Below are 27,190 nucleotides of genomic sequence, written 5' to 3'. Positions count from 1 at the left end.
ACAACACTGAATGTAACTAAGTTTGACTCAAGGACTGTAAAAGTACCATTTTGACCATTTACTTGCAACTTAATGAGTATTTACATTTCCTGCTACTTTATTCTGCCACTCCACTACATTTTTTATGATAACTTGCAGATGACATGCAGCATCAGACCCCTAGCCTACAAACATACATGTGAATATGAAAAATAGCTTTCACTTTTAATACTTAAGTACATTTATTGTCAGCAGATTACACCAGTACGTCATATCTGTACATCATATCATGCTTTCATATCAGATACTTAAGACTTTAACCTGTGTGCTAATCACTTTAGTTACTAGTTACTTTGCAGATGCCATGCAGCATCAGAGCCAAAGGAAAAGACTTTTTTTTTTTTTTTTTAACATACATGGTATATTAACAGATACAGTTAATATCAGAAACTTAAATACTTTTACCTAGCCACTATTTGGATTAATGACTTTCACTTTTACCGATGTAAAATGTTATCAGGATATTTTTAACTTGTCTCTTAAGGACTCTTCACATCACTGGCTGATTCTCACATGTGGGTGAGTTCATTTCACGCTCTAAAAGCTGGAATGATCAAACCTCTGCTCGTTGTCACGTTCCTCTACGCCTGAAACAACATTTCCCAGAGTGCACCGGGAGCACGGGCTGAGCCACAGCCTGGGGTGTGGCCCCGCACACGCGCACCCTCACACTCGCGCGCGCGGCGGAGAGTATTTCCGAGCGGGTCTCAGCGGTCCGTCCTTCTTCTTCCTCTCCTCTCCTCCCAACTCTCTCTCTCTCTCTCCTTCTCTGCCTGCTCACCGAGCTTCACCTGACAGCTGCAGCTCCGCGGTAAGTTTCTCACTAGAGCTTTAAACTCCAGATTTAAATAAAGTTTGTGTTTATCAGCGTCAGCCAGGTGAGAGGGGACAGGACGGGGGTCTGAACTCACCTGGTGAGAGAAGACAGAGAGGAGCGAGTTGTGTTGTTGCGGAAGTCAGACAGCTTCCCCACAGCAGACAGGAGAGGAGATACAGTCAGAAAGCAGACGGAACAAGTTAAATGCAGATGTTTACAGTAAATACTGATGTTTTCTCTGCTCTCTCTCTCTCGCTCTCTTACAGATTGGTTTTCTTCTTACCGGTGATTAAACCTCCAGCACTCTCAAAATGGTGAGTGACTTCTTCTCCTCACAGATTTTTTATTTTCTTTTATTTCTTGTAGCTTTACATTAAACCTGATGACTAACATCACTGTTGTTCTTGGCGAAAATCCGTTATTTATGCAAATGTGTGAGTCACAGCCGTTTTTACCCTCTGAACTCCATGACAACGCCCACCTTTTTTTTTTTTTTCCTCCACATTATATAATACAAAGATTTGACTGGAGTGCAGGAGGAGTCAGGGAGAGAACATCTGAATATGTCTAGCCACTGTGGATAGAACTCGACATATCTTTGCTTTACATTAAACAGTTATTGTGTGTGAATGTAGCAGAAGTGGCAGAAAACATCTGTTAAACATAAAGAAAAGTACGAGCTCAGCAAAAAGAACAGAACAAGTTTTTAAAAAGTCGCTTTAATAAAGTGGATTTCAACATAGAAATTGTGAAATCGACACTTTTACTGATGAAACTTTCCAGTTAATCAAGTTTGAAGTGTGTGTGTGTGTGTGTGTGTGTGTGTGTGTGTGTGTGTGTGTGTGTGTGTGTGTGTGTGAATACGGGTACTTGTAGGGCAGCTAAGAGGTTTGATTTAGGGAAGTTTGGCGTATGACTCATATGGGCTCTATTCCATTCGGGTGGGTCTCTCCTCCTCTCTCTCTGTGTTTAATACTCTCATTTCCAGCCTGGAGTCTGGAGCAGGCGCCCTCCCTCTCGCTCTTAAAGGGGAATCAGTTCTCTGTCTGTCAGGGTGGAGTTACCATAAAACATTTTTTTTTTAAAAATGTGATTATATTCATGATAATCTGTGAAAGTCTGCAGACAGTTCAGTCTGGGGAGATAAAACACTTCTCTTTGGTATGTAGTGCTGTCAAAAAAAGTCAGTTTTAATGGATCTGTCTGAGACAAATGGCCAGTTTGAGGATAACTTTAAGACTTAAGTTTCTTAATGTCAGTAAATGCGGTGAAGAGATCAACTTTAACAATGAATCAATCCAGCATCTCTGTGAAGCCAAAGCCTGGAGGAGCATATTCCAAAAATATTAAAGACATATGAATGAGCCACACCCAGGAGGACTGAATGACATCTTCACAGGCACTGCACTTACTTTTGCACTTTGTTTATTTGTTTAATAACATTTGCAAACAACTTCAGTGTTTTGGGAAGTCATTTGGGCGTGTTTTTACAGTGGTATTGTATTTGTGACTTGTTTTTAAAGATGTAAGTCTCCAGTTGGAAAGAGTGAGCTGTGTAGCCACAATGTAGTCTCAATCATCTTAGCAGCCTCCCCACCCTGAGATACATTTAAAAAGACGTGTAAACAATTTTCCTAATTTGGACATTTTTCCTGAAATAATGAATCCATCTGTTCTCCTTTATCCATCTAAGAAACAGAAGTTTATCCCAAATGTTCTCTACATGATGATATACAAGTTGATTTGTAAGAAGAGTTTTAACTCCTGATGGAGAAATCTGTTCATTTTTCTTAATTTTAACATTTAATTCATTTAAAAAAGCATATGAAGACTAACTGCCTCATTGGTTCTTAAATTCTTAAATGTACATCAACACCTTCTCCCTCACTGACAAGTTCAGAATCTATGAATATGCAAATATTAACAATTACAAAAGTTTAACCAGTAGACAGGTTTTAATTTTATTTGTTTATTTATTTTATATAACCTTTATTTACCCAGGAAGTCCCATCAGATTAAAATCTCTTTATTTTGAGGGAGACCTGGCCAGGACAGGGCAAAGTTAAAGAACTTACTTCACTGAAAAGTCCATCACCAGTGTGTGTTTCTTTACTTTGCTTTGACCTGCAAATGGTCAGACTAAAGGACGCTGAGTCTAAAAATATATGTATCCACTTTTAAAAAAACTTGCGATGTGTAAAGAGAGCTGTTTGTTCAACGGAACGAGGAATGGACATGTCTTTTAAAAGTTGATTTCCTTGAGCTTTTAATATAATTCGACTGAAAATAAAAACAGATAAACATGTTAAGGTAATATATTAAAGTATGATGTATAATATAATAAATACAAAGACTTATTAAACATCTGATGTTAATTATAACGCTGTTTTTATTTGGTTAATAAAACGTGAGCCGCTCTCGTCCTTTTTGGCCATGCAGAGCTCCGGTCCTGTAACAGCATGGACAGACGTGCATTAAAGGCAAAGCTGTGGCTCTTTTGATTGCAGTGACCTAAACAAAAAAAAAATAAAAAAAAAAATGCCACAGCTGGGCTGATAGTGAGTTTTGGGGCTTTTTAGGGAGGGTTAAAGGTGCACAAAGGAAAGAGGAATGCTGGATTTACACGACAACACGAGAGTGTGATAGAGAAGCTGGACGCGGCCCAGTGCTGAGAGAGGAACATGACGAACAGATTGTTGGTTTTGGTGTTTTTATGGGAGTGATGTTCGCCATCAGGCTCGACTTTTATAGACACTAAAAGTACAGTTATCAGTACAACACGTGTTTGATGATTTGATGGGTGACTTCCCTTATGTGTACTGTCCCCATGGCAACCGCAATCCATAAACGAAGGATGGGAGCGATAAGATGTTCTGACTGTGACGTGCAGCAGAGATACCAGCTGTCACAGCCGGTGTTTACACATGGCGGGTCAGCATACCTCCGTCAGAAGCCCCCTCGCCTCGGCTCATGTCTGAACTCGCTCTGCACGACACGACTTTTCAACTCGCTATAGGAGCTGAAACATTCCCGTGGGAATGACCTGCGGTGTGTTGTTTCCTAAACTTCTCCTTGTTTGGATGTTTACGCGAGCAGCCGTCTGCAGGCTGATTAGATTTTGTTTAGCTTGTGGCGATGAGTGTGTTCAGCTCGAGGACATTTTGGCGTTCCCTCTCCTCCAGAGGAAAGACAGAATCCTTGTTTATGGGCGAGCGCTGCTTTTTCTTTTTCTTTTTTTTTTTCCTTCCAGATTTTTCAGGGTCAGAATTCCTGAGACATTCCCGTGGTTTTCCTCTCTAAACAATCTCTCCATCTCAAATAAGAAGCAACCCTCGGCTGTTTTATTGTTCATGTGACACATTTTGGAGGGAGTGTTTGGAATGAGAGCTGCATTGTTTCTAAAAAAAAAAATCAATCATAAAAGTTAATGTTTTTCCAGCCCTTGTCACATTCAGCATCGATCTTGTTGCTGCTCCGACACACTTTTTCCACATTCGGGCAAATGACAAACCTCATAATCTGAGCGATGCGGCCTTTTGTTTCACTTCATCCCTCAAATTTGAGATGTAAGGCGGCAAATCCAAGCCTAAAAAGATGATGTGGGAACGTTTCATGATGAAACCGGAGTGCGTGAACTTAATGGTCTGATGTGAGTGCTTGTGCTCATATCCGCACATCTGCACTTCATGAAGTCTGCAAGTCATTAAGTGCATCTGAAGGGGGGGGGGATGTTTGATGAGCTGCACTCAAAAAAATCTGAGTCAACAGAGTTTTATATGCATGTAATGTAGATAAGTATGTAGAGAATAAGCACATTCTGTACCTTTTTATCGGGAGAGAAGGCAGAAAGTGAGTACATAATGTTCTACATGAACATCTGAGATACGCTTTTTTATATCGATCTGAATGTGGAGATTGATTTATATGTTCTGCATCAGTAAACGCAGAAAGTTCCAAGCATAACAAATCTGACTGCATGTAAGAAGCATAATGTATGCAGAGAATGATAGGATCAGTATTTTTTATAAGGTAATGCATCGAAGGAATCCAAGATAATGCACATGAATATCAGTCTGAAAAGGCAGATTTGTGAGCGGCAGTGTTACAGCAGTCAGATTATATCTGATAAAAAGCCACAGACTGCAGAAAGATGTACACAGTAACATACGCGAAGAAACGTTTTCTCATGTCACGCATGTTTTCAGTTTGGTGCCACTGTGTGACGTTGTTTTTTGATAGTGAATGGATTGTGTTAGCTGTGTTGGCTCCCATGCAAGCAACCACCTGCTCACCAGGAGCAACACACTGGATGGAAAAGGCACCAGAAGCAAAGTGGGGATTCATTTTCCCCAAGGACACTTAATGTCAATATATGTAGGCTGCCTGGGCTGAAAATCAAACCACAGACACTCTGATTGGTGGACAACCTTTCTGCCCGAGCCACAGCCGCCCCAAATAACAACAACAACAACACAATAGGACAGTTAACCTTAAGAAGTGCTTAAAATTGTCTCCAGAAAACGTGCTACGTGTTTTTTAATTGTGTCAATAGCTATTTTCAATGAAGGACTGAGACACTGTCAGTCTCAAACAAGTCCAGTCATTTCCCCAGAGCTTTGAACCATTAAAACCATTAGATGAACACAAACAAGTCTTTTGAGTCATCATGTCTCATGTCAAGTCTCGAGCCTTCCAAGTCAGTGTAATTGCAAGTCATCGAAAATAGTGAATCAAATCGTCTTGAGTTCAAGTCACAGTGACTCGATCCCACGTACAATGCTCGTCTTGTTTGCTGTAAATTTGTTCGCTGGTATGTTTGGAGGGTTTAAACTCGCCGAGGTTGCCGATAAGCCAAGAGGGACAAGCTGATGTCCCCTTTGTCTAAAACTGTTGCTGTTTGTGCTGCGTGGTATCAGTGTCTGCACGACTCAGGAGAAATAATCTGGTGTCATGGATCATTTTATCATCCGTGTGTTGCAGTTTGAAGAACAGTACATAGCACAGAGGTCCAGTTCACAGCACGAATCTGGAAAATCTAGACCAGAATAACTCGAGTAACTCCATTTCTTCCACGTTGCAGGCCAGCAGAGGAACCGTGAAAGCCAGCGGAAACTTCAACGCCAGCGCGGATGCTGAAGCCCTGTACAAGTCGATGAAAGGACTGGGTAAGATGTCAGCACGGTGTCATCTGATCTGCTCAGGGAGCGTCAGCCTGTAGTAAAAGCTCCAGCTTGACCAATGAGAGAGCGCTTTTGGGGGAGTTCCTCTCTCTGAAGAAACACTGTAGTAATCCCTGCTGTCTGTTGCGGCGCTCCACCCAGACAGCAGTGAGTCAAACACAGATGAGCGGCGGTGAAACTTGAGTCACCGCGAGCAAACTCATCTGCGGACCTCGACTGAGGCCTGCAATTACGTGGTGGAATAATCTAGCAGTCCGCTCAGACAGAGACGGAGCGTGCTCATTGTTGTGCAGTGCGTGTGGCTCCGTGAGAGCGGCTGTATACAAACACTTCCTGCTTGCCTGAGTAACCATGGTGCTTGTCGCCGTAGGTACCGACGAGGACACCATCCTGCAGCTGCTGACTGCTCGCAGCAACTCCCAGAGGCAGGAGATCAAGGCCACCTACAAGACTCTGTTCGGCAAGGTTGGATTTCCTCCACAGCTGTAAAACAACACGACACAAACGTTTAAATGCCAACTTTATAAAGGCTGCAGTGCTTCATACTAAAAAATGTGTGACATGTTGTTCAGACACACAAATATAAGATAGAAGACTGTGGGTAAAAATCTTAATACCACTCCCACGTCTGTACGATGAATACTGACCCACAACCAGCAGCTTGTTAGCTTAGCTTAGCTTAGCATAAACACTGGAAAAAGTCAGAAAAGGCAAGACTGGTGCTGACAGATGGTTTTTCATACCTCCTTGATATAGAGTTAGGCTAGCTGCTTCCCCCTCTTTAAGGCCTTTATGCTAAGCTAAGCTAACTTGCAGCAGACTCCAGCTTCATATTTATCATATAGGCAGGAGGGTGGCGTCAGTCTTCTCATCTCACTCTCGGCAAAAGAACACGAAAAGTTTCCAAAAACGTAGAACTTTTTCCTTTACACAAGCCGAGAAGAAAACTGCCCCCTCGACATGATCACCTGTTGATTATGTAGCCACCAACTGTTTTGAAGCATCCCGAGGCCTTTAAATGCATCTACATGCATCAAAACTCTCATCCTGACACACATAAACCATTACTGTCAGCACGGCACAAGTCATCCGCAGAAAATATTAAAAATGTGACGAGACTGATCAGCCATAAAATCCTTAAACACCCGTAAAGATTTACACTGCAGCAGAGCTAATCAACTATTTCCCCCACGACAGGATCTGGTGGACGACCTGAAGGGAGAGCTGGGTGGTAAATTTGAGACCCTGATCGTGGGTCTGATGACCCCGCCCCTCGCTTACGATGTGACACTACTCCGCAACGCCATCAAGGTGGGTGCTGAAGTCTCCTCAGGGTGGCAGATAAAGACTCTTCTGTCCTGCAGATAGAAGATTAATTCACACAAATGTTATTGCAGTTAGAGCAGCTGGAAACCTCACATTTAATTGAATGAGATGTTTCCCTCTTTGACCTGTAGGGGGCAGGAACGGACGAGAAGGTGCTGGTGGAGGTCCTCGCCTCCAGAACATGTCAGCAGGTGAAGGACATCGTCGCCGCTTACAGACAAGGTGAGACAAGTTTTCAGAGAGAATGATAAATTCTGTGTTGACATGCAGATGAACTCATCATGAACGTTGTTGGTTTGCCTGTTTATTTCTTATTTAAACGTTAATCTAATCAGTCCAGGCACACAGTTGATGCGTGCCTTAATAAAACATTGCTCAAAATCCTTGTTCTTCATTTATTATTTAACTTAAAAAAAAAATCTTGCACTGTACAATGTGAGGTCTATTGTACTGTTGTCCTCCTCGGCGAGAGATGGAAAGAAAAATGGAAAAGAGAAAAAAATACTCAAGCTAATTTCAGAAGACCTGGAAAGGAGAATTCCCAATTTCTTGCGGGAGGTTTTAGAGGAGAGGGGCATGCAGTGTGTAAAATCTGCAAAGTCGATTTTTCTGTCGCAGCAATGTGAGTCAGCATCATGAGTCTGGTCACTCCAGAGGCAAAATATTCTTTCCTGAGTCTAAAAAATCTGTTGCATTGTACTCACTTTTGTTATTGTCATTCTTCATAATGCATGACGGGCAGGTCTCTAAAACTATTGTTATGTTTTTCAAGAAGACATTTATGTGTCTGCATGTGTGTCCCTCAGAATATGATGACGACCTGGAGGAGGATGTTTCTGGTGACACCTCAGGTCACTTCAAGAGACTTCTGGTTATTCTGCTGCAGGTAAGTCTCGTCCCCTCCCTCCTCTCCTCTCCTCCCCTCCCTCCTCTCCTCACCTCTCCTCTCCTCACCTCTCCCCTCCCCTCCCTCCTCTCCTCACCTCTCCTCTCCTCTCCTCTCCTCTCCTCTCCTCTCCTCTCCTCCCCTCCCTCCTCTCCTCTCCTAACTAAAACTTTACGTCTCTCGTCAGGCGAACAGGCAGAAGGGGATCCAGGAGGGAACCATCGAGAGTGATGCTCAGGTGAGTTTGCTGTTTATTTTTGATCAGAACATATTTCCGCTCCTCACCATCAATGGTGCGTTTGTCTTTTCGTCTGAGGGTGTGACTGTCACATGTGTTTGCGGCCTTTGAAGCCTGTTTGGGTGGAGGAGGGGGTTGTAGAGTCAACAGCCACTCTGTTTTGCTGTCATGCTGCCCTCTAGTGGAGAGCTGGGGTAACATCTCCCATCACATTTCCTGGTTGAATGTAGGTTACAAAGGCAGTAAGTGAAAAAGGAGTAAGGCATGAACAGATTTTTTTCCCGTAGTTCCTGCTGCCACTCTGCTGAATGTTTTTCTGATCTCAGATAACATCTGTCACAACATGACTGTTGCCGTAACTTGTTCAGTACAGTTTCTATCAACAGTATCTCTTGGAGAGTTTCTCACTGATCTGTTACGTCACCGCAGTGTCTGAGCAGCTCATTCCTCTCCAAGAAGACAAGAGATCCTTCAAGATGTCACAGCGTTTTATCTTGTGAATGACCAGGACTTTAGGTCTCTAAAAACATTGAAGTTTGCAGTTACAAGTGAAAAAAACCTGTCATTCATGGAATTAAGCAGACAGAGTTATCAGCTGCAAATCAGCACAGCTGCTTTATTACAATATTTGATTTTTGCATCAGTGAGATGAAGAACTTGATTTATAAGATAAATTCATACACACATACTCCCAATATGATAATCAGTCGTCACAAACTGTGTCGGCAGAGAAGCCAGTGAGCTGTGTCATCTGCAAAATAAGACAAACAAGCTCTTCAATTAATGTTTCTAAGTGAAAAAGAATAAATCTGTTCACAGTGTGTTTATAAAGCTTATTTCAAATTTGAATTTGAGGAATTTGACACTGCTGTCCGGTGTCAGTTTGTAAAACACACTATCCAATAAAAATCAATCAATTAAATCTTAAGCGTAAAGTTTCAGGGCTGAGTACAGGCTGAGGTTGGAGGGTCACGCCATTAAAATTGATTTCAAATCACGTTTTTAACAGGTTGTTTTGTTGACTCAGTTAATATTAACAATGTTAGAGAGTATTATCAGCAGAATGTAATGAAAATGTCTAAAAACTAGTTTTCACCTACAAAGAATTGTCTTTGGTGTGTTGGTGCATAAGAATAAATACAAGAATAGAATAAAATGAAAATAAAAGCAAGTATTGCAAGTCAAGATGCATTGATAGAAAATAGAAGATTCACATTAACATATGCAACAAAAGGGAATAAAAACATTATGTGCAATATGAATATTTTTTTATATTAAATAGCTGTGAAGGAAAGTGCAGAAATATTGATCAGGGATTGTGCAAAAGTTCTCTGAAATCTATCTGGGGAGAAGAATAAAGTAGCACAAAATGGCTTAGGCTGTACTTCAGTAAATGTACTCAGTTACTTCCCACCACTGACTGGCACAATGTTTGAAGTGTGTCATCTGTTCCTGTGGTTGTAGGTCCTCTTCGAGGCGGGAGAGAAGAAGTTTGGCACCGATGAACAAACTTTTGTCACCATCCTGGGAAACCGCAGCGCAGAGCACCTCAGGAAAGGTTCGTCTCGGAGTCCAGAGAGAATCCGAGAGCCTCTCTAATTGTTTTTTTGCAGATTTACGCAACAGCCGGACTCATTGTGAACCTATGTGTGTGTGTGTTTCAGTATTTGACGCTTACATGAAGTTGTCTGGATACGAGATGGAGGAGAGCATCAAGAGGGAAACATCTGGACCCCTGAGAGACCTGCTGCTGGCCGTTGGTACGAGACTATAAAGACTGCACATCCTTTAGTCGGGATCTTAACAGGTGGAGACTCTGAATGACATTTCTGTCTTTTGTGTTCTTCTTTTAAAGTGAAGTGTGCCAGGAGCGTCCCAGCCTATTTTGCCGAGACCCTGTACTATGCAATGAAGGTAAGACGAGCAAATATGTCTGAGATGACCAACTGAGTATAAACGATGATATGTTCGCCCACTGTAAAATCAGCTGTGATCTCGTCTGTAATCTAAATCCTAATCTAAGTCAGACATATTGTGTCGTCATCATCTTGTGTTTGTGTGTTTGTCTCAGGGTGCAGGAACTGATGACGACACCCTGATCAGAGTGATGGTGAGTCGCAGCGAGGTGGACTTGATGGACATCAGAGCTGAGTTCAGGAGGATGTTCCCCTGCTCCCTGTTTTCCATGATCAAGGTAAAACACACACACACACACGCACACACACACAGAGCATCAAAGTGAGAAGATGTGAAGATGTGAAGCTCCCAGAGGTGTTCACCTGATTTTTATGCATCAATTTATATATATGTGGATAATATAGAATAAGTCTCATTTTAACCTTGTGCAGACGTTATAAAAATACTTTTTTGAACATTCAGTCCAATAGAAATCTTTAATTTCATGGCACATTAGATCAGAGACAGACTTCTGCTCGGTTTTTTATGACGTTTTTGTTTTGTAGGGCAACATGAACCTTTCCCCTCCTCATCTAACTTCTGTGTGTGTTCGTGTTACAGGGAGATACCGGCGGTGACTACAGGAAGGCCTTACTGCTGCTCTGCGGCGGAGACGACGCGTAAGAAGCGCATCGAGCAGTAGAGCAGGAACCCCACCTGAAGTGCCTCTTCTCTGGGTTAGCCCCGCACGGCCCCGACGGCTCACCGAAACAAGCTAACACAAAGTCAAAAATGATCACAAACGAAAACTGTCTTGTGTGTGGGAGACGGCCCATCGGGTCTTTTTTAAAAACCGTCTTTGAAAGGTAGCTAACATTTTGTTCATGTCCACTTTAATGCAGCTTTATGGTCGACTAACATCTTCAGTAAGATTAATTTTATATAAATCCTTTGTAATGATAAGGAATTGGACCAAAATGGTTTTGTTTGCACTTTGTATGGCAGAAACAATATATGCAATAATAAACATTTCAGCTGATGAAGTACAGAGATGACTTGTGTCTCCGCTCTCGTGTTGAACATGCACCGGCCTCTCGTTGCCACTGGAGGGAGGTAGAGACGCTTCGATAGAGACACTGTGGAGTCCTGAAGGTTAAATTACCTCAGCATCACCTCATGGTGGACTGAGGTGGAAAGTACATTTAGTCAGTACTATCATTAATCACATTTACAGATATTAAATGAAGTATTTTGGTGATTGAAAAATCAGTTTAAGTAGAAGAAAAAGAAGATACTTGATACTCCAGCTTCTTATGTTTAGATACTTTCTTGTGTCTTGACTGCTCTCTGACTTTAAGCTGAATATATTTTGGTTGTGAGTGAAAAAAAAAATCAATTAAGGATGTCATCCTGGGCTTTGGAAAACGCTAATTGATATTTTTCAGTTAATTTACATTTTATAGACCAAAAAACAGCTTTATGAACATGAATATAATCGCTAGTTGCAGCGCTATGTGCAAAAACTGTGATCAGCTGATCAAATAAAAGACATGGTTACATTAACTTGATCAAGTAACATACATGAAGAACAAAGTAAAAAATGAAGCTTGCACAAATAATAATCACAAATGGGTCAACGACAAAAAACATCTTCATTTCATCAGATTTCGGAACCGTCACTATGAGCCAATCATGTCGCTGCAGTTGATCTTTGAATTTGTTCTCCACCCTCAACCTCTGGATCTTCATTTCCACTGCCTGAGATGAGCTCGCCAGAATGAACTCTCACCTTCTCATCAGATCTTCAGCTTTTTTCCTTCATCCATCTCCACCTCCATGCACCACCTTCTCACAGACACGCTCTCATTGTGCCCATGGCTGTAAAATGTTATCGTTCACTTGGAGCCACCAGTTGGTTATTCAGTCCCTGAATAAAGATCTGTTGGTAATTTTCACGATGAATCATTTTGTCCAGTGGCTCTCATCCCTTTTTGAGTCGCGACCCCACTAGAAATCAGGTTGGTGCTCGCCACCCCACTGCGACTTTTAACTGAGAACATTCTTTAAAAAGCCAAAATACATGAGGAAAGAGAGATTTTGTTGCTGTCTGTCAAGGAAACTAATATCACAGGTACAGGCAAAGTAATGTAAAAAACGTTTCCCTAACTCAAATACATGTGATCAGATTTTCTCTCCATTACCAAACGGCAGCCACTTTATCTTGCGACTCCCTTGTTCATCACAAAAGCCCTAAACTGAATCCTCACATTGCTTCTTTTGCCCAACCAACAGCCCAAAGCTCTTAATTTTCTATCATAAATGACAAAGAAACACAGCAAATCTACGAATTTAATAAGCTGGAACCAACAAATGTTCGATATATTTGCTTGAAAATTGACTGAAACGATGAATCGATCATCAAAATAGTTGGTAGTAATAGTTGGTATCAATTGATAAATCGTTGTTGCTCCACATCAATTTCTTCACGTCACCTATAAGAACCTCTAACTGATTCATGTTGCTCTGCAAATCATCAACCTGAGACCTAAAGAAACACATCTGCATTCCTCTGAAGACACTTTACAGCCTCATTTAGATTTTAATTTTACTCTCCAGTTGACTTCCTCTTCCTTTAACATGATAATAGCTGCTACATAACAAGGCGACTGCTGCCAGCAGAGCTCGTTCAGTGTGTGTGTGTGTGTGTGTGTGTCAGGGGGTCATCCCAGGTCCCGTCACATTAGTTTCTGTTATTCTTTTCACGGAAGCGGCGGCCGATGATTGTTGCCACAGAAACGGGCAGCCAATGACGAGGTCTGAACGGCAGGGCGTTGGGGTCAGGCCACCTCGAGCCACGGGAAGAACAATACCTCCGGCTCCTCCCACCTCGCTGCTCGGCATGTTTTTTTTTGGGGTGTCTGTGGGTGGGCAATGTGTCTGATCAGCTTTGTAGGTCAGATCTAAAATACTTAGTGGAGCGTTGAGTTGTGTTTTCATGTTTTTCTTTCCCCCCTGTTTCACCCTGACATCCCGCCCCTCCTCTCCTCCATCATGCTGGGTGAAGCTCCACAAACAGTAGTTCAAGTTCGAGTTGGCTGGGGGGGGTGTTTTCTTCTATGGAGGAACTACAATAACGATTTTCTCAGATGCTTTCATGATCTGACACAAAGCCGGGATCATAAATCCTTAGATTTGAGGTTAATCTGGAGCTGGAAGTTGTCACAAATCCAAGAAAATCCATAACACCCAAAATTCCTGAAGGCGAGCTCCGGCACTCCAGTCTCTCCGCTCCGAGAAAAGGTTTCTGCTCAAGCCTATGTCTTGTTCTCGATAATAAATGTTCTGTGGTAGCAGATCAGGACTCAGGGAACCAACGTAATAAAAGCTTATTCAAGAGTCAGAAGGGCAAAAGTTCAAGAAGCAGGCAGGAAGCAGAAGGCTGGAAAACGTGAAGGAACGAATGAAAGCGGGCTGGTGCATCACTGCAGGGCTAATGAGGTAGGCAGCCAGGAAACATCAGGTGAACATCAGGTGACGGGAAATGGCGGGAACAGGAGTCACTGAGGGACAGGAGGCAGTTGTTAGATCAGATATGACAAGAGAGAGTTGTGTGGGCAGAGGAATAAGGGACGGGAACGTGAGAACCAGTGGCTGGCACTGAGACAAATGAAAACACTAGATGAAACCAAACACGTTGTCAAACACCTCGCAACCAAATGAACACGAAGTTGGAGCTACCAGGAGATCGAGGCTGCAGAGAGATGAAGTCACGTCCCTTCTGTTGGACACCGAAGGATTTTATTTCACAAAAAACTTTGAAAAAAATGTGAAAAGAGTTTTTTTTTTTTGGAGTCCACAGGTCTTAAGAGTGATTAGGAGCCACAACCACAAAAACGCGACCACAGATTCAGGTTTTGTTTGTCACACAAACAATTCTGAGGTGCGAACGCCTGCGCGAGGAATGTGAAGATGAACTGAACAAATCCACGAGTCTAAAGCCGACACAAACGCGCTTTCAGCATTCCCATTCATCCGGGGGACGCGCTGAGCAGCAGGTAGAACACCTTGTCAGAGGTGGATCTGCTGGAAACCTCAGAGGGCTTTCAGGGGAACTTGTTTTAATACTTTGAGACATTTGTTTTAATGCTTTGAGTCGACCTCCCTGTGTGAGAAAAAAAAAGAAGCAAGAAGGGACACGCAGCCGTCTGTAAGAGCCGGATACGTGCAGGAGAAGGTCGCACATACCTGAATATGACTCAGACGAGATGATGATTACTGAGAATAACGCTTTCTGCTCCAGGGATTTCCTCACCTCATTAAGATATTACTGACCGTTTAGGAGCATTTGTCTCGACTCGGTTTATATTTCTGTGCGACTGAACAGATCAGTGAAAACTGCACAATGTGAGATTAAAGGGGCAGTCCACCAAATGTCAAAGTGAAATTACTAGTCATGGGGATTAGCAATCAGTGTGTGAAATCAGTCACATAATAGCTTTACTTTCTATGAAGTGACATTTAAGTGATCTCAGTTTTGGCGTTTTTCACCCTCTCCCATGAAATCTCACTCAGTGTGAGAGGCTGAAATGTCGTGTTGCTGTGTTCGAGGTTGCAAGTCCTATAAACAAAAGGAATCCGATAAATTGTTTTAATTTCATTACATCCCAATTGATCAGCAACCGAGAATGATTTACTCATTTGGATCGACATTAAATTGTACCCACTCACAGATACACTGAGTACAAGTGAGTGAGTACAATATGATGTGGATCCAAATAAAAATCCAGGTGCGGCAGATTTAACCAAATGTTTGTTTTTTTTTGTCATCAAGATCCATAAATCATTCCTTAAGAAATTGAATGAAGTTAAATAAAGGAAAATGTTGAAATAAAAAAAAACAAAAACAAATTTAAAGGGTTCTATTCTGGGTTGAGACTCATCCTCTATTCAAGTTTCATGAAAATCCATTTACAAGTTTTTGTGTAATCCTGCTCACAAACCAACAAAACAGCACACGTGAAGACGTTACCTCGTTGGTTTGAGTGCGTATCAACACACACCTTGGAACATTTCTTTTGCCTGGAAGTGAAACACGCTGGATGTAACTGAACAGAAATATTAACTCAGAGGAGGTTGCATGTAAACGTAAATGGTTTATCAAATACGTAGTGTCACCTTTGAAATATGACCTGATGTCCCTCCAGACTTTCACTATCCATTGTCTTCTCAGCGGCTGATCAATCTGGAAATGATTAAATGATAACTATTTGTCATATTCCCGACGTTTATGCGACTTGCAACCTTCAACTCCAGCAGCATAATATCATCCCAGCAAAAATGGCAATTAATCCGATGTGCAGTGTTTGTACTGAGCGACACGCGATGGCGTGGACCACGAACAGACGGATCGCACTGCGAACTGAAGTGGTTCTGAATAGTGTTGTGACTGTTTTGCTCAGAAAAAAAAGAAAGTGAACAAACTGAAAAAAAAAAAAACAGACGTGAAAAAAGAGACACACTGTTACCTGTGTGCCTGGATGTGTTGATGCTTCCAGGTAAATTCCACCTCCGCTAATGACATAGGCGGGAATTTACACACACACACACACACACACACACACACACACACACCCTCTTATCATGAGCAAACATGTTGTTATTGCTACAATCCAGGATCTGTTCATAAGATCTTTGATCAGGCCGAACTGTGTGAAACAAACAGTCGTACTACGGACAGGAAGTCCCGCCTTAACCACACTCTCTCGGATTTGCGTTTGGGAAAAAGTCTCACCACAGAGTCTATTTTGTGGCTGCTTTTAAGATTTTCATCATCAGAGTGTCGATATAATACAATCTGTGCATCGTTAAATTCTAATTTTGGCCTCCCAGGTGAAAATGTCTGTACGTAACAGATGTTGCGGTGAGACTGTTTTTCTGTTTGGTGGTTCCAAGCTTCCCTTTGCTTTTCTGTGCAACCCCGGTGCCATTTACTTTACGATGATATAAAACAGAGCGCCTTCTAGTAATTCTGGTTGATAAATAACTTACAAAGGCTTTTTCCAGAGCAGATGTCAGTAGACCGCACCAACAAGCCACAAAAACCCAGCCTTGTAAAGAAGAACGAGGTTTAAAAGTCCACCTTGAACCTGATTTATAGCGCCGTGTCCGTCTGCTCTCTGCTTAATCCTGGAGTGCGTTTCCCTGCTGGTGAATCCGCTTCGGATCAAAAGCCTCGAGGACCCAGAAGACAAATGGAACAGAGCCACATAATGACTGGTGGAGGCGGAGAGGAGGCAGCTGTACCCTCAAAGCACGGACGTTTTGGATGGTATCCTCATTTCCTTCTTCACCCTTGACCTCTAACCTCTAACTACTTCCTCCTTCCTGGAATGTGTCCTTCAGCCGTGCAGAGGGAGTCGGTAAAACAATACGTCCACGAAAAAAAGAAGGAAAAAAAAAACAAAAAACGAGCGGGACTTCTGTTAAAAGGTGGAAATCACTCTCCAGTTGGCCTTTTTAAGTGTCTGACTGACTGCGGGTGACAAAGAGCAGCAGGTCAGAGGTGAGGGAAGGTCGAGAGCAGACAGGAAAGCATAAAATCCACATCTGGGGTTGCACTTGTTCCGAGGATTACTCATTACACACACACACACACACACACACACACACACACACACAGCTGGATCGCAGGAGTCTCCACTTCCAATCTTCCTTTATATAAACGGCTCGTAATGCAGCTGGCTGCTGTCACTGAGAAAGTAATTAGAGGCCGCTGCAGGAAGCTGCAGGAACAAGCCTCATATTTGGATGCCGTGCACAATCGCTCCACTTGTGTGCACGAGAAAGAAAGAGTCTTTCATCAGGAGTGTGTAGTGTTTTAACCTGAAGGGCAGAAAAAACGTGTATTCTTACATAAAGTCTCAGATGACGGGATTTTTTGGGCTCTAAGGAGACTGTAAATCTGGTCTGCTTGAAACTTTTCACCCACCTGATCGCTGTTTAGATTTTAAAGGGGCTTCGTCTCCCAGCGACAAATGAATCCGTTTGTAACTGTCTTTGTCCGGAGGTGTTATTAAAGGATAAGTTAACCAAAAAACGTATGCTTTTTGTCTTCGCAGCCACATGAAGATGTCTGCTCAAAAGAGGGTGTAAGATATAGTCTTTTCAAATTCAGATGTTTAGGAGAACGTTGTTGAGACTCCAGAAATGTCTTGTGGACTACTCACAGGATTGTGAGTAGATGACTGACTGAATGTTTTGTTTTGGGTGAATTTGTCCTTTAAGTAGTTTTACATCATTCGTCTGGACTATACCTAAAGAATCATGTTCAGTCTCAGGAAGAAACCACATCTCACTGATAGATTCTAGTTACATTTCCCAGTCTGTGGTCTGACATCTGTCCCTGAATATATGTGTACTAGTTTCTGTAAAAATATTTTTATTTTTATTATTATGAAGAAGATTCATGTGGGAGTTAATCTAATAAAACAAGAATATTATTGACCCCTGGAAGTCATTTTTTTTCTGCCAGTACAGCAATGATCCAAGAATCAAACTTTAAAGGTGCACTACATAGTTTTTTTTTTTGCGAATAAACTTTAATCACAAGAGAAAGATCCTCATCGACAAGCTAAATAAACAAACCGACCTTAAAGGGCAACATGTGGCGGACCCTGCCACCTTATTTTCCTCTGAGAACAGATACAGAACAGATATGGACACATTAACATTTCATTAATATTTCATTATTACCTCTTCTTAGTTTGAATTTCTTCTTCAAGACCACATAGTGCCTGTTTAAGAAATACTAAATAAACTAAAAATACCTGTTCACACTTTTATCTTACTCAATTTTTGGGGAAAAGTGACTAAAGAGTGTTTCAACCTTCAGGCTGTGACTGTGACTGTGAAGCTCTTATCTTGTGATTGAAAAAAGAAAAATGACACTTGGTATGTTTTCTATCCCTAAAGACAACACGACACATTGTATAAATATAAAACAAATATTTATTTGTGGTGCATAAATACAGTACAGTGGTGTTTACACGGGTTGATTGACTGCAGGTAGGAGACAGTGCCGCTCTATAATCAACCCTCAGTTCTGTGTGATGAAGTAAAACAATCCCACACTGGAAAAAAAAAAAAGTACTCTAATACAATCAAAAAATATTACTCAAGTTCACACAAACCAAACATTTTAAACACTGTCTTTTCAATGCGGCAGTTTTCCACGTTTGTGTCATGTTTTGTCACTTTTTCTCGTTTGTTCATTTAAAAGTACCAACAAGAGTTCAGTTGGTAACAGAAGTGCAGGAGGTTGTTCAGGACCTGATGTGTGTGAGCAGCGTTTCAGTGCTGTAGTTGGTCGAGCTGGAGCCGATGTCCTCTACTGTATGTGCTGTTGTGCATTTAATCTGTAACAGCAAACCATGTTCCACAATCTCATCTCACGTTTCGGATGAACGTTTACATCTGAAAGAGGATCCCCAAGTATAGGAAGAGCATGGAATAACCCTAGTAAAAAAAAAAAATTAAAAAAAACACAGCAAGTGCCTCAAAACTGAACTGAAGAGCAGCTACTCTACATGTAAATGGAAATAAAGTTGTTCTGATGTCTGAGTCACATTCAAAACACCTGATAAATACCTGATGTTAGAGTCCACATCTGCATGAGTGATGTGAAACATACCAGTGTGTGTGTGTGTGTGTGTGTGTGTGTGTGTGTGTGTGTGTGTGTGTGTGTGTGTGTGTGTGTGTGTGTGGTGATAAACATCTGTCAGCTGGCTGTGGAGAGAGAACATCTGACTGCTGCTGAGTAAAAGATTGTTACATTTGTTGACAGACGCCCCATGAAACAGGCCTGATATAGACTCCTGTGTTCGGCCTGATCATGTCCTGCTGGTGGTGTGACGGCTAACACTCGTCGCTCTGCAGCATGGAGAAGAAGAAAGTGCACAGACTGGCCCACGAGCGGCTGCAGTGCTCCTCGGCCTTCCTCTTGGAGTCTACGCGCCCCGGGCAGGCTGTCGGACCGGCCGGACCCGCGGCTCTGGAGGTGGAGCGGGGGGACGGGGGCAGGGTCGGGGGGGGCTCCGGGTTTCCTCTGGACTGAGCAGAAGCGACGGAGCTGCGGACGTCCAGCTTGAAGTGCGCATCCCGGGGCGCGCTCTTACACACGCTGGCCTTCACCAGCGCCCGCTCGTCCTTGCACACTTTGCCTTGATGCCGCTTGAAGGCGCGGGTCACCTGCTTCCAGAAGCGCTGCCGGTTGGACCCGTAGGCCGGGCAGAGCTGAGGCTTGCCGTTGTACTGACACTCCAGGTCGGTGACTCCACCTGTGACGCGCGCCTCCGGGTTCTCGCACTTGACCGTCAGCCTCACCGCGTCCCCGACGTCCTTCGCCGCCCAGGTGCACTGCATCTTGTCCGCAACGATGGGGAACTTCCCCCGGCCGCTCGGCGCGGACGAGCTCCCTCTCTCGCCCGCGCCCCACTTCTTGTTGCGCACAGCGGAGGACAGAGAGACCTGCTGCCCGAGGAAGGCCAACAGCAGCCAGGGAGCAAACGTGCAAAGCACCAACATGTTCTTCTTTTAGCAGACGGTTTGTTATCTATTAGGACAAGAAGAAGACACGTTTTAAAAGCCTCAGTGCTGAAAATAATCAGCCATTTCACAGAGTTTTATTCTAATTATCTGTAGAGAAAACATTCACAAACATATTGACTGTTTTGATGCAAATTTACAACAAAAACAGGCTTTTTCCAGCCCCAAACCAGCCTGACATCTGGATCCTGCAGTAAATCCAGACTTCTGTGACAAAGTAACGACAATCAAACTACAGTATAAGTAACAATACACACGTGAAAACCACATACACGGAGCCAAACTTACCGAAAATGTCAAGTGCTCGCGTGCGTAAAGCTGCTCCCTGTGCGCCTCGGAGCTCTCGCACATGGCTTTCATACATAGATGCTCCGGCACGCCCACCATTCCCGGAACAACACACTGACGTACGCACCTTCATGTGAGGCCAAACTTGGCAGAAGTGTTTTTTTTTTTTGTGGGTGGAGGAACGGGAGCGTGTTTTTGTTCTGGCCTGACCCGACATGCCCAAAATAAACCTCCCGCCTTGTGCTGAGATCAAAGTGCCGAGTGAACCAGATCTGACGCTGGAGACGCTCGTCTCTGTGAGTGGGTTCAATCGGAAGAGGCCAAACAAGCCGGGGAACCACGTCACAGCCCCCACCTCACACGCGCACGCGCGCACAAGCAGTCTCGGAGGCTCGACTCTGACTCTCCACCAATCAGCTGCTGCGTAAAGCCATGAGGCGATCCTCTCTTACCTCTGCACAGACTTTTGGCTTAACATTCGTTTCCAAAGCAGAGGATGAAAAGAGACGAGACGGCAGAAACATTTTCTGATGGAAGATAAAGTTCAGCGTTGATCATTAAACATGATTAGGAGCGAAGAAATATGTTCTTAAAACACAAAATCAAAACAAAGTTCTGTGCATGCTTTTCCGTTTTACTTTTGTGTTAAAACATATAAAAAACACACATTTAGGAGAATTATTAAGCTTTTTTCTTTTATAACATAATAACTTGCTTTTCTTTGTCATATATTAAATGCCACATGTTCAACCCTCCATTTTTCCAAGAATGAGTGTTCAAGCTCAACCTTTAAAGGTCATCATCTACTCACCCTCGCACTGATGGACAGTCAAAACTGTGTTGCAGCATTCTCGTAAACAACTGAAGTAGATGGAAACTTGTTTTAACACATAAAAAAAAAAAACCCAAAAAACATAAAATGTCTCCTTGCTGTGATCCGAGTCTTCGTAAGCGCCAAGATCCCAAATGGATCTATCAACGCGTTATTCAAACCAATATTAAAGGTCAAAACCTTCAGTGTTTTTGCAAAATAGAGCTAAAAGTGCTGGAACAGCGACGAAGACATTGTGAGTTATAGCTGGAAATGCAACTCTGATCATTTAAGATTGCTTCAAAGAAGAATTCCAATCTTTTTAAACCTGGGCTTTATATTTGCATGTGTTGGCGTGTAACGGATTGTCTTGTAGATCACCTCAGAGCAACACGGCTGCATTAAAATCCTTCTGGGCAACTCCGAAATGTCAGTTTACATCCACCGAAAGTGATTGTTTTTGCCACTGACTGGCTGAGATTGTTATTCTTCACGTCTGACCACATCATGGGGACAATAGCCATACCGACTGACCCGTTTGTTACATAAAAAGATCTGTTTCGTGACCAGAAACACAAGTCTCGCTCAAGCAAAGCTTCAATCTGAAATCTCACAAAAAACGTTTTCCTGCAAAGTGTTGAAACTGAAACGTTTGTGCAGATTCCTGGTTGTTCTGGTGAAAATATGCATCGGTCCTGATGGGACCACAGTGACTCGTCACTTGTTCTCAGTGCTAACAGACTTATCTGTCCAACAGTAACACATTCACCAGATGTCAGCTCTTTGTCTCTCGACCCATAAACTCTTCCCCTTCCCTCCTCTGATGCTCCGACATTGACTCGGTGAGATTTTTTATGTACTCAACTCAAGTCAGCAGCAGCCTTCATCTTCTTTCAGCAGCCACAGTTTCACAATGTGTTTTTACAACAGTCATTAACCTGTGAAAACTCTGACGGGTCCACGTTCTCTTTATGTCTTCTTGACTTGTACTTCCTCCACATGCATGGTCCCCTTTTCCTCAACACAAACTCAGCAAGTCTGAAGTTGATTTATCATCTTGCCAACCAAATAAAGAGGCCAGAAACTCCAAAATACAAGACAGAAATGACACAGGCACCTATAAATCAACTCAATGTATCACTATAGAACAAATAAAGCTTGTGGAAATACTGTTTCGCGTTTTATCTAAACAAAAACAACAGAAAAATGTAAGAAACACGACTATAATATAACCTAGTCCAGCTCTTTGGTCATGAATCAGTTTTTAAAATGTCTTTCAAAGAAAAGTTGAAGCTCCACATCAACACTTTGTACGTAAAGTTGTTAGTGTGATTAAAACCTTCATGAACAGCCTTTGTTTCATGAGGTCAGTGACTCAGCTTGTTTCAAGGAATCCTTCTCACACTTTCACTCGTCAAACACAGGTGTGACTAACAATAATATCGTTATTGACAACTCCGTTCAGGTGTTTTACGGTTTAAGGAACCTGCCATTGTGCTTCATTGTTCACCGGCGTGACTCACAAGGCAAATCATTGATGCCGTTACTCAGAGATTAAACTCAGAGCTTCACGCCGAAAAGTCAATTCAGAATGTCTGCTGGGAAAAATGTCACTAAGCTGTGTGTTAAATGTGATAAGACGCTTGTCCTCTTTGACACGTACTCAGTTAAAACTAGGACACAGACCACAGATAACATGTTCGACCTCATCGACTTCACTGATTTTTGTAAACACATGTTGAATCTAGTATCAGCAACACATTTCAAGAAAGTTTCAAGAGTCATAGAACGCTCCTAAAACACCTGGCGGCAACATTTCACAGGTCAACAGGTTAACTGGCGACAGGTGACAGTATCGTCCTGGAAAGACTCGGTCACTCACAGGAGAAGACCGAGAACACATGACGGTGTAAAACCAGCTCGGGACAATTCATAAATACAATCTGTTTGCAAACAAGTGGGAAGAAATTGAATACTGTCATATCAAAATTCATTGTACTGGGCCAATTTTTCATTAAGCTAGTAGGTAACAAGGAAGTGTACGTACACGGGCACAAGTCCAGTAATCACAAGTAACAGTAGCTTATCTCTGAGTCAGTGTGTCGGAAACAGTAGAAGAGGATTTATGGTGTGTGTGTGTGTGTGTGTGTGTGTGTGTGTGTGTGTGTGTGTGTGTGTGTGTGTGTGACTGAGATTGTGAGAATAAGGGAGAGGAGGGGTGAAGGAGGCATGTGGAGGAGAGTCAGCACACCTTTTTTCCTCTCTCTCCTCACCGCAGCGCCATCTTGTGGTTGTCAGGGTAACAGTGCATATGACTGATGATGCTGTGAACCAGGAACCAGCAGCAGGAGAGAAGCCTGTGTGTTAAATCATGTTTACATCATATAAAAGACAAACCTCATGTGTTGATTCATCTGGTTAAGGACAAAAGAGTCGCTCTGTTGTTTTGTTTCATTTTGATTGATATATATTTGATTGATTGTTTTGTTTCCTTCATGTTCACCTGATTCTTGTGTTGGATTAATTAGCCAAGAGTCAAACTTGAGAAAAAGTAAAAGATGTCTATAAACATTACTTTGGTAAAAGTGGTAGTTGCCCATAGGAACTGTAACTGAGTAAAAGTAATAAAGTTTCTGATGTATATTACAAAAAGTAATTTCCTGGCAAGTAAATGTAAATTCTGTGTGTACTGTAACCAAAGGGACAAACGATAATTGGATGCAATACTCAGTATTTTCCTGATTATCATAATCAGTGAAAAGTTAAAAGTTAATTTTCAAAAATGTGCTTTTGCTCTGATTCAGCATGTAATCTGAAAAGTAACTAGTGACTTAGGTTATTAAATAAATGTAGCAGGGGGAAAATTACAATATTTACTGGGCTTGTATAATGTACTAAAGTAAAAAAAATATGCCTAATTCTTGTATTTTACCAATATTAATATTACATCTGTCGAATGCAACACACTTTTTTATGTCAAGTGAGAAACTTTTTACCATTAATATTTAACTAATGTATGCTTATTACTGCATTAACTTGTGTTAATTAATGCATCCTCGTTGTAAAGTGTTAACAGCAGTTTGAACATCATAAACTTTTGACTTTTGTGTGTGACTTTGTTAAAGTGACACCAGAATGTGTGAGTTCTGACTCCAAGTAAAGTCTTGGGTTAATGTAATGTGATAAGTTTGATGAATATAGATTTAATTTCTTCTTCTGTACCATTTATTGAGGCTTATTGAAACTCTTCCCCTTAAATAGGCAAATTCCAGCCTCTGTTTACTCTTCAGTAGCTTTAAGGTTGTTAAAATCATTTTATTTCACACTGACTCACACTGTTACAGGACATATATTCTGTTATAGCTCATTTAAAGTATGAGATGTTTAAACTGAGTGAAATTTGCACAATAAATTCAGCCTGACACATGTGGCATCTTTTTAAAAGTATGGGATCTCGGCAAGAATTTGAAACGAACTTCAACATAATTAACGTTTGTTTGTTGTGACGGGAAGTGATTTCCTGCATCCTGCTCCACCTTGTGTGTGTGTGTGTGTGTGTGTGTGTGTGTGTGTGTGTGTGGCCTGTAGTGTCGAAGCACAACACGGGTGCTGCTGCCACACTGGTTTCCTCTCACACAGGCGCCCTCTGTTCCTGCACACGGTAGCTCTTAAGACTCAATTCATCAGCTCGTACAAAGAAGTGTTTGGCTGCGCTCAGACGCCTCCACCGACTGAGCCGTATTATCTTTACTGCAGTCTGGCGTTTCACCCTGACTGTGTCTGTCCGTTAACAACTTCCTCGGCCCGGGCGGCAGACACGTTGTTATGAGAAGAAACAAGGACTCCTCTGAATGACTAAATGAGTGTGAAACAAAGCGACGCAGAGGAAGAAATATAGAGGTCACCACTTTGACTTTATTCTCTTTACCTTCACATTTTTTCTTAAATCACATGCCTGCCATATTTTCCCTTGGTGTTGCTGTTTTGTTTTACAGATTTAAAAAAAAAAAAAGAAAGAAAGAAAATGACACGTAACACTACATGACAGCACAAGCAGTCATCTGCTAACCGTACACAGGTGTAGGTCGAGTGTTTTTAAAAAAAAATTTTTTTGGCTCAGCTCGTGAGATGCTGCAGTGTGGGGGACTGGGACGTCACGAGGCGACAAAAGTGACTCCAGGAGCTCCCGCGCAGACCCCGGAGAGGTCCAAGATAGACGAGGGGCGAGTTCTGACTGGGTCCATCGCTGCTGTTTCCAACCTGGAACAACGGGAAAATGCGGGGTTTTGTTATTTATCTACAATACAGTTTGTCCCGCACAGGAACGGGCTCAGAAATAAAAGTCCTTCGTAGACTTAGATACAGACTTCTAGACAAAGGTCATCAAATACCGACGCTTGAGTCAGAATACTGACCCGAAGCGTCCGTCTTTGATGACCTGGGAACGAAATTCAACAACCAATTATCTGTCTCCAGAATCGCCTTTTCAGTTTTGCGAGAGATCACTTCAAACACTGCTGGTGATTTCTTGCTTCAAAATGGTCGATCGACACCAAAAACGACCGCAAATATTTGCCTGTCTCTCACTTTTAACTCCAACTTTTTCTTTCCACCTCTCGCCAGCAGCTTTCCCCTCTAACATTTTCCTCCTCCGTGTTCCCGTCACTCACCGGTGTCAACAGTTATCGCCTCAGTTCTGGAACCAGCTGATGAAGTAGCTGCAGACGCCGTGGAAGCTCTTCCAGCAGTACTCGGAGGCGATGCGTGATGCTTTGGAGTCGGGCTGCTCTGTGGGACGAGTAGTGGTCTTCCCAGGCTTGGTGGTGGTCTTCTTGGTCTGGGGGCCCTTGCCTGGCTGGGGCTTGGCGGGCTGAGGTTGGGGCTTGACGGGTTTTGGGGTACTGACGGGTTTGGACTGGGGCGGTGCCACTGGTTTACGCTGCTCCTGGACGGGTTTGGAGGGTTTTGGGGTGGTGGTCTTGGGCCAGGAGGCCAGGAAGGTCATCTGGGCCTCGTCGGGGTATTTCTTGCACATCTGCGGGCGGTAGACTTTGGGTCCCTGGCAGGCGTGGCTCAGCTTCCTCATGTCCCACATCATCTGGGTGAAGTAGTGGCGAGGGTTGAGGTTGTAGGCGCGGCACAGGTTGGGTTTGCCCTGGAAGTCGCAGTAGTAGGAGCGTCCTGGAGTCTGGCCCTGGCTTGGACCCTTGCAGGTGACACGCAGGCGAGTATAGTCCCCGGCTCCGGACACCACCATAGTGCATGTGTCTTTGGTCTTGGTGCTGAATCGGATGGGCTCGTCCCAGATGCTGCGCTGCTGCTGCTGCTGCTGCTGCTGCTGTTGCTGCTGCCTGTTGTCGTTGCTGCTGTTGTTGTTGTTCTGAGCGTGCGACACGCAAACGGCCGCCGCCGCGAGCAACAGCAAGACTCTCATCCTGGCTCTCATGGCGTTGTGACGGATGTATGGGTGAGGGTAAGGGATGATGCGTCCACACAGAGGGTTAAGGTGTGCAAGGTTGGAAGGCATCTGAGCGTGGCTTTATAAGGCTCAGACGCACAAAGAGGGTACTATTCAGGTGAGCTGAGGGACTCCTCCTCCAGCAGTGACCCCCACCTCCTCCGCACACCACACACACACACGTACACACTGCGACCACATGAGGCTTGTGTGGTATGTTTTAACTAAATGGGTGATGGGCATGATGGATGGAAGGAGGGGGTGAACGTAAACCGAGGGAGGAGGAAGAGGGGAAAGCGGTCAATGGGTCTGCGCGAGACGAGGAGGGCTGAAGGTTGGTGCGCACATGAAGCCAAATATTGTATAAAAAAGAAAAAAAAGAAAAAAAAGAGTCGCAAGACATTATATAATCTCACATAGGAGGCTCTTTGACTATTGATGAGGTGCAGGGGAGGAGGAGGAAGAGGAGAGGATGGAGGGGTTGAGGGCCAAATTGCAGCCCCGAGTTATTTGCAGAGGCTTTAAAGTTGATCCATGACCCCTGTAATAATAAAAATCTAATCATATTCATCTTCACGGACTATATACAGACAGACACAGATTTGTTTCAGATGCACAGTGTTTTATTTTAAGTTTTGGTGGAGATGC

At 43.0% G+C, this 27,190-nt stretch overlaps 3 protein-coding genes across 3 annotated transcripts; 1 reads left to right on the top strand and 2 right to left on the bottom strand.

The window, feature by feature from the left end:
• The first annotated feature begins 771 nt into the window (after nt 1-771).
• Nucleotides 772-11,430, top strand: anxa5b (annexin A5b). The gene is made up of 13 exons (XM_037110531.1): nt 772-850; nt 1,123-1,170; nt 5,937-6,021; nt 6,407-6,501; nt 7,234-7,347; nt 7,494-7,584; nt 8,169-8,248; nt 8,436-8,486; nt 9,951-10,044; nt 10,151-10,246; nt 10,342-10,400; nt 10,558-10,680; nt 11,004-11,430. The coding sequence occupies exons 2-13, from the start codon at nt 1,168-1,170 to the stop codon at nt 11,064-11,066; spliced, it is 954 nt and encodes a 317-aa protein (XP_036966426.1). The 5' UTR covers nt 772-850; nt 1,123-1,167; the 3' UTR covers nt 11,067-11,430.
• Nucleotides 11,431-18,371: 6,941 nt separating this feature from the next.
• Nucleotides 18,372-22,439, bottom strand: LOC119029731 (fibroblast growth factor-binding protein 1-like). Its single transcript, XM_037116797.1, has 4 exons — nt 21,950-22,439; nt 21,085-21,134; nt 20,274-20,800; nt 18,372-19,992 (listed from the first exon to the last, which is right to left on the bottom strand). The coding sequence occupies exon 4, from the start codon at nt 19,962-19,964 to the stop codon at nt 19,296-19,298; it is 669 nt and encodes a 222-aa protein (XP_036972692.1). The 5' UTR covers nt 19,965-19,992; nt 20,274-20,800; nt 21,085-21,134; nt 21,950-22,439; the 3' UTR covers nt 18,372-19,295.
• A 2,553-nt stretch (nt 22,440-24,992) lies between these two features.
• On the bottom strand, nt 24,993-26,998 carry fgfbp2b (fibroblast growth factor binding protein 2b). Its single transcript, XM_037105169.1, has 2 exons — nt 25,755-26,998; nt 24,993-25,344 (listed from the first exon to the last, which is right to left on the bottom strand). The coding sequence occupies exon 1, from the start codon at nt 26,609-26,611 to the stop codon at nt 25,775-25,777; it is 837 nt and encodes a 278-aa protein (XP_036961064.1). The 5' UTR covers nt 26,612-26,998; the 3' UTR covers nt 24,993-25,344; nt 25,755-25,774.
• Nucleotides 26,999-27,190: the final 192 nt, after the last annotated feature.

This window comes from Acanthopagrus latus, chromosome 1 (assembly GCF_904848185.1).
Source record: "Acanthopagrus latus isolate v.2019 chromosome 1, fAcaLat1.1, whole genome shotgun sequence".
Classification (NCBI taxonomy): domain Eukaryota; kingdom Metazoa; phylum Chordata; class Actinopteri; order Spariformes; family Sparidae; genus Acanthopagrus; species Acanthopagrus latus.
Note: the sequence above shows the minus strand (reverse complement) of the source record. Positions and strands in the feature narration are given on the sequence as shown.

Excerpts from the sequence above, each read along its gene's own strand:
- anxa5b (XM_037110531.1), top strand. Across the intron at positions 7,585-8,168 it reads CGTCGCCGCTTACAGACAAG|AATATGATGACGACCTGGAG; the intron begins GTGAGACAAGTT and ends TGTGTCCCTCAG. Across the intron at positions 10,401-10,557 it reads CCCTGTACTATGCAATGAAG|GGTGCAGGAACTGATGACGA; the intron begins GTAAGACGAGCA and ends TGTTTGTCTCAG.
- fgfbp2b (XM_037105169.1), bottom strand. The coding sequence starts at position 26,611 with ATGCCTTCCAACCTTGCACACCTTAACCCTCTGTGTGGACGCATCATC.
- LOC119029731 (XM_037116797.1), bottom strand. The coding sequence starts at position 19,964 with ATGTTGGTGCTTTGCACGTTTGCTCCCTGGCTGCTGTTGGCCTTCCTC.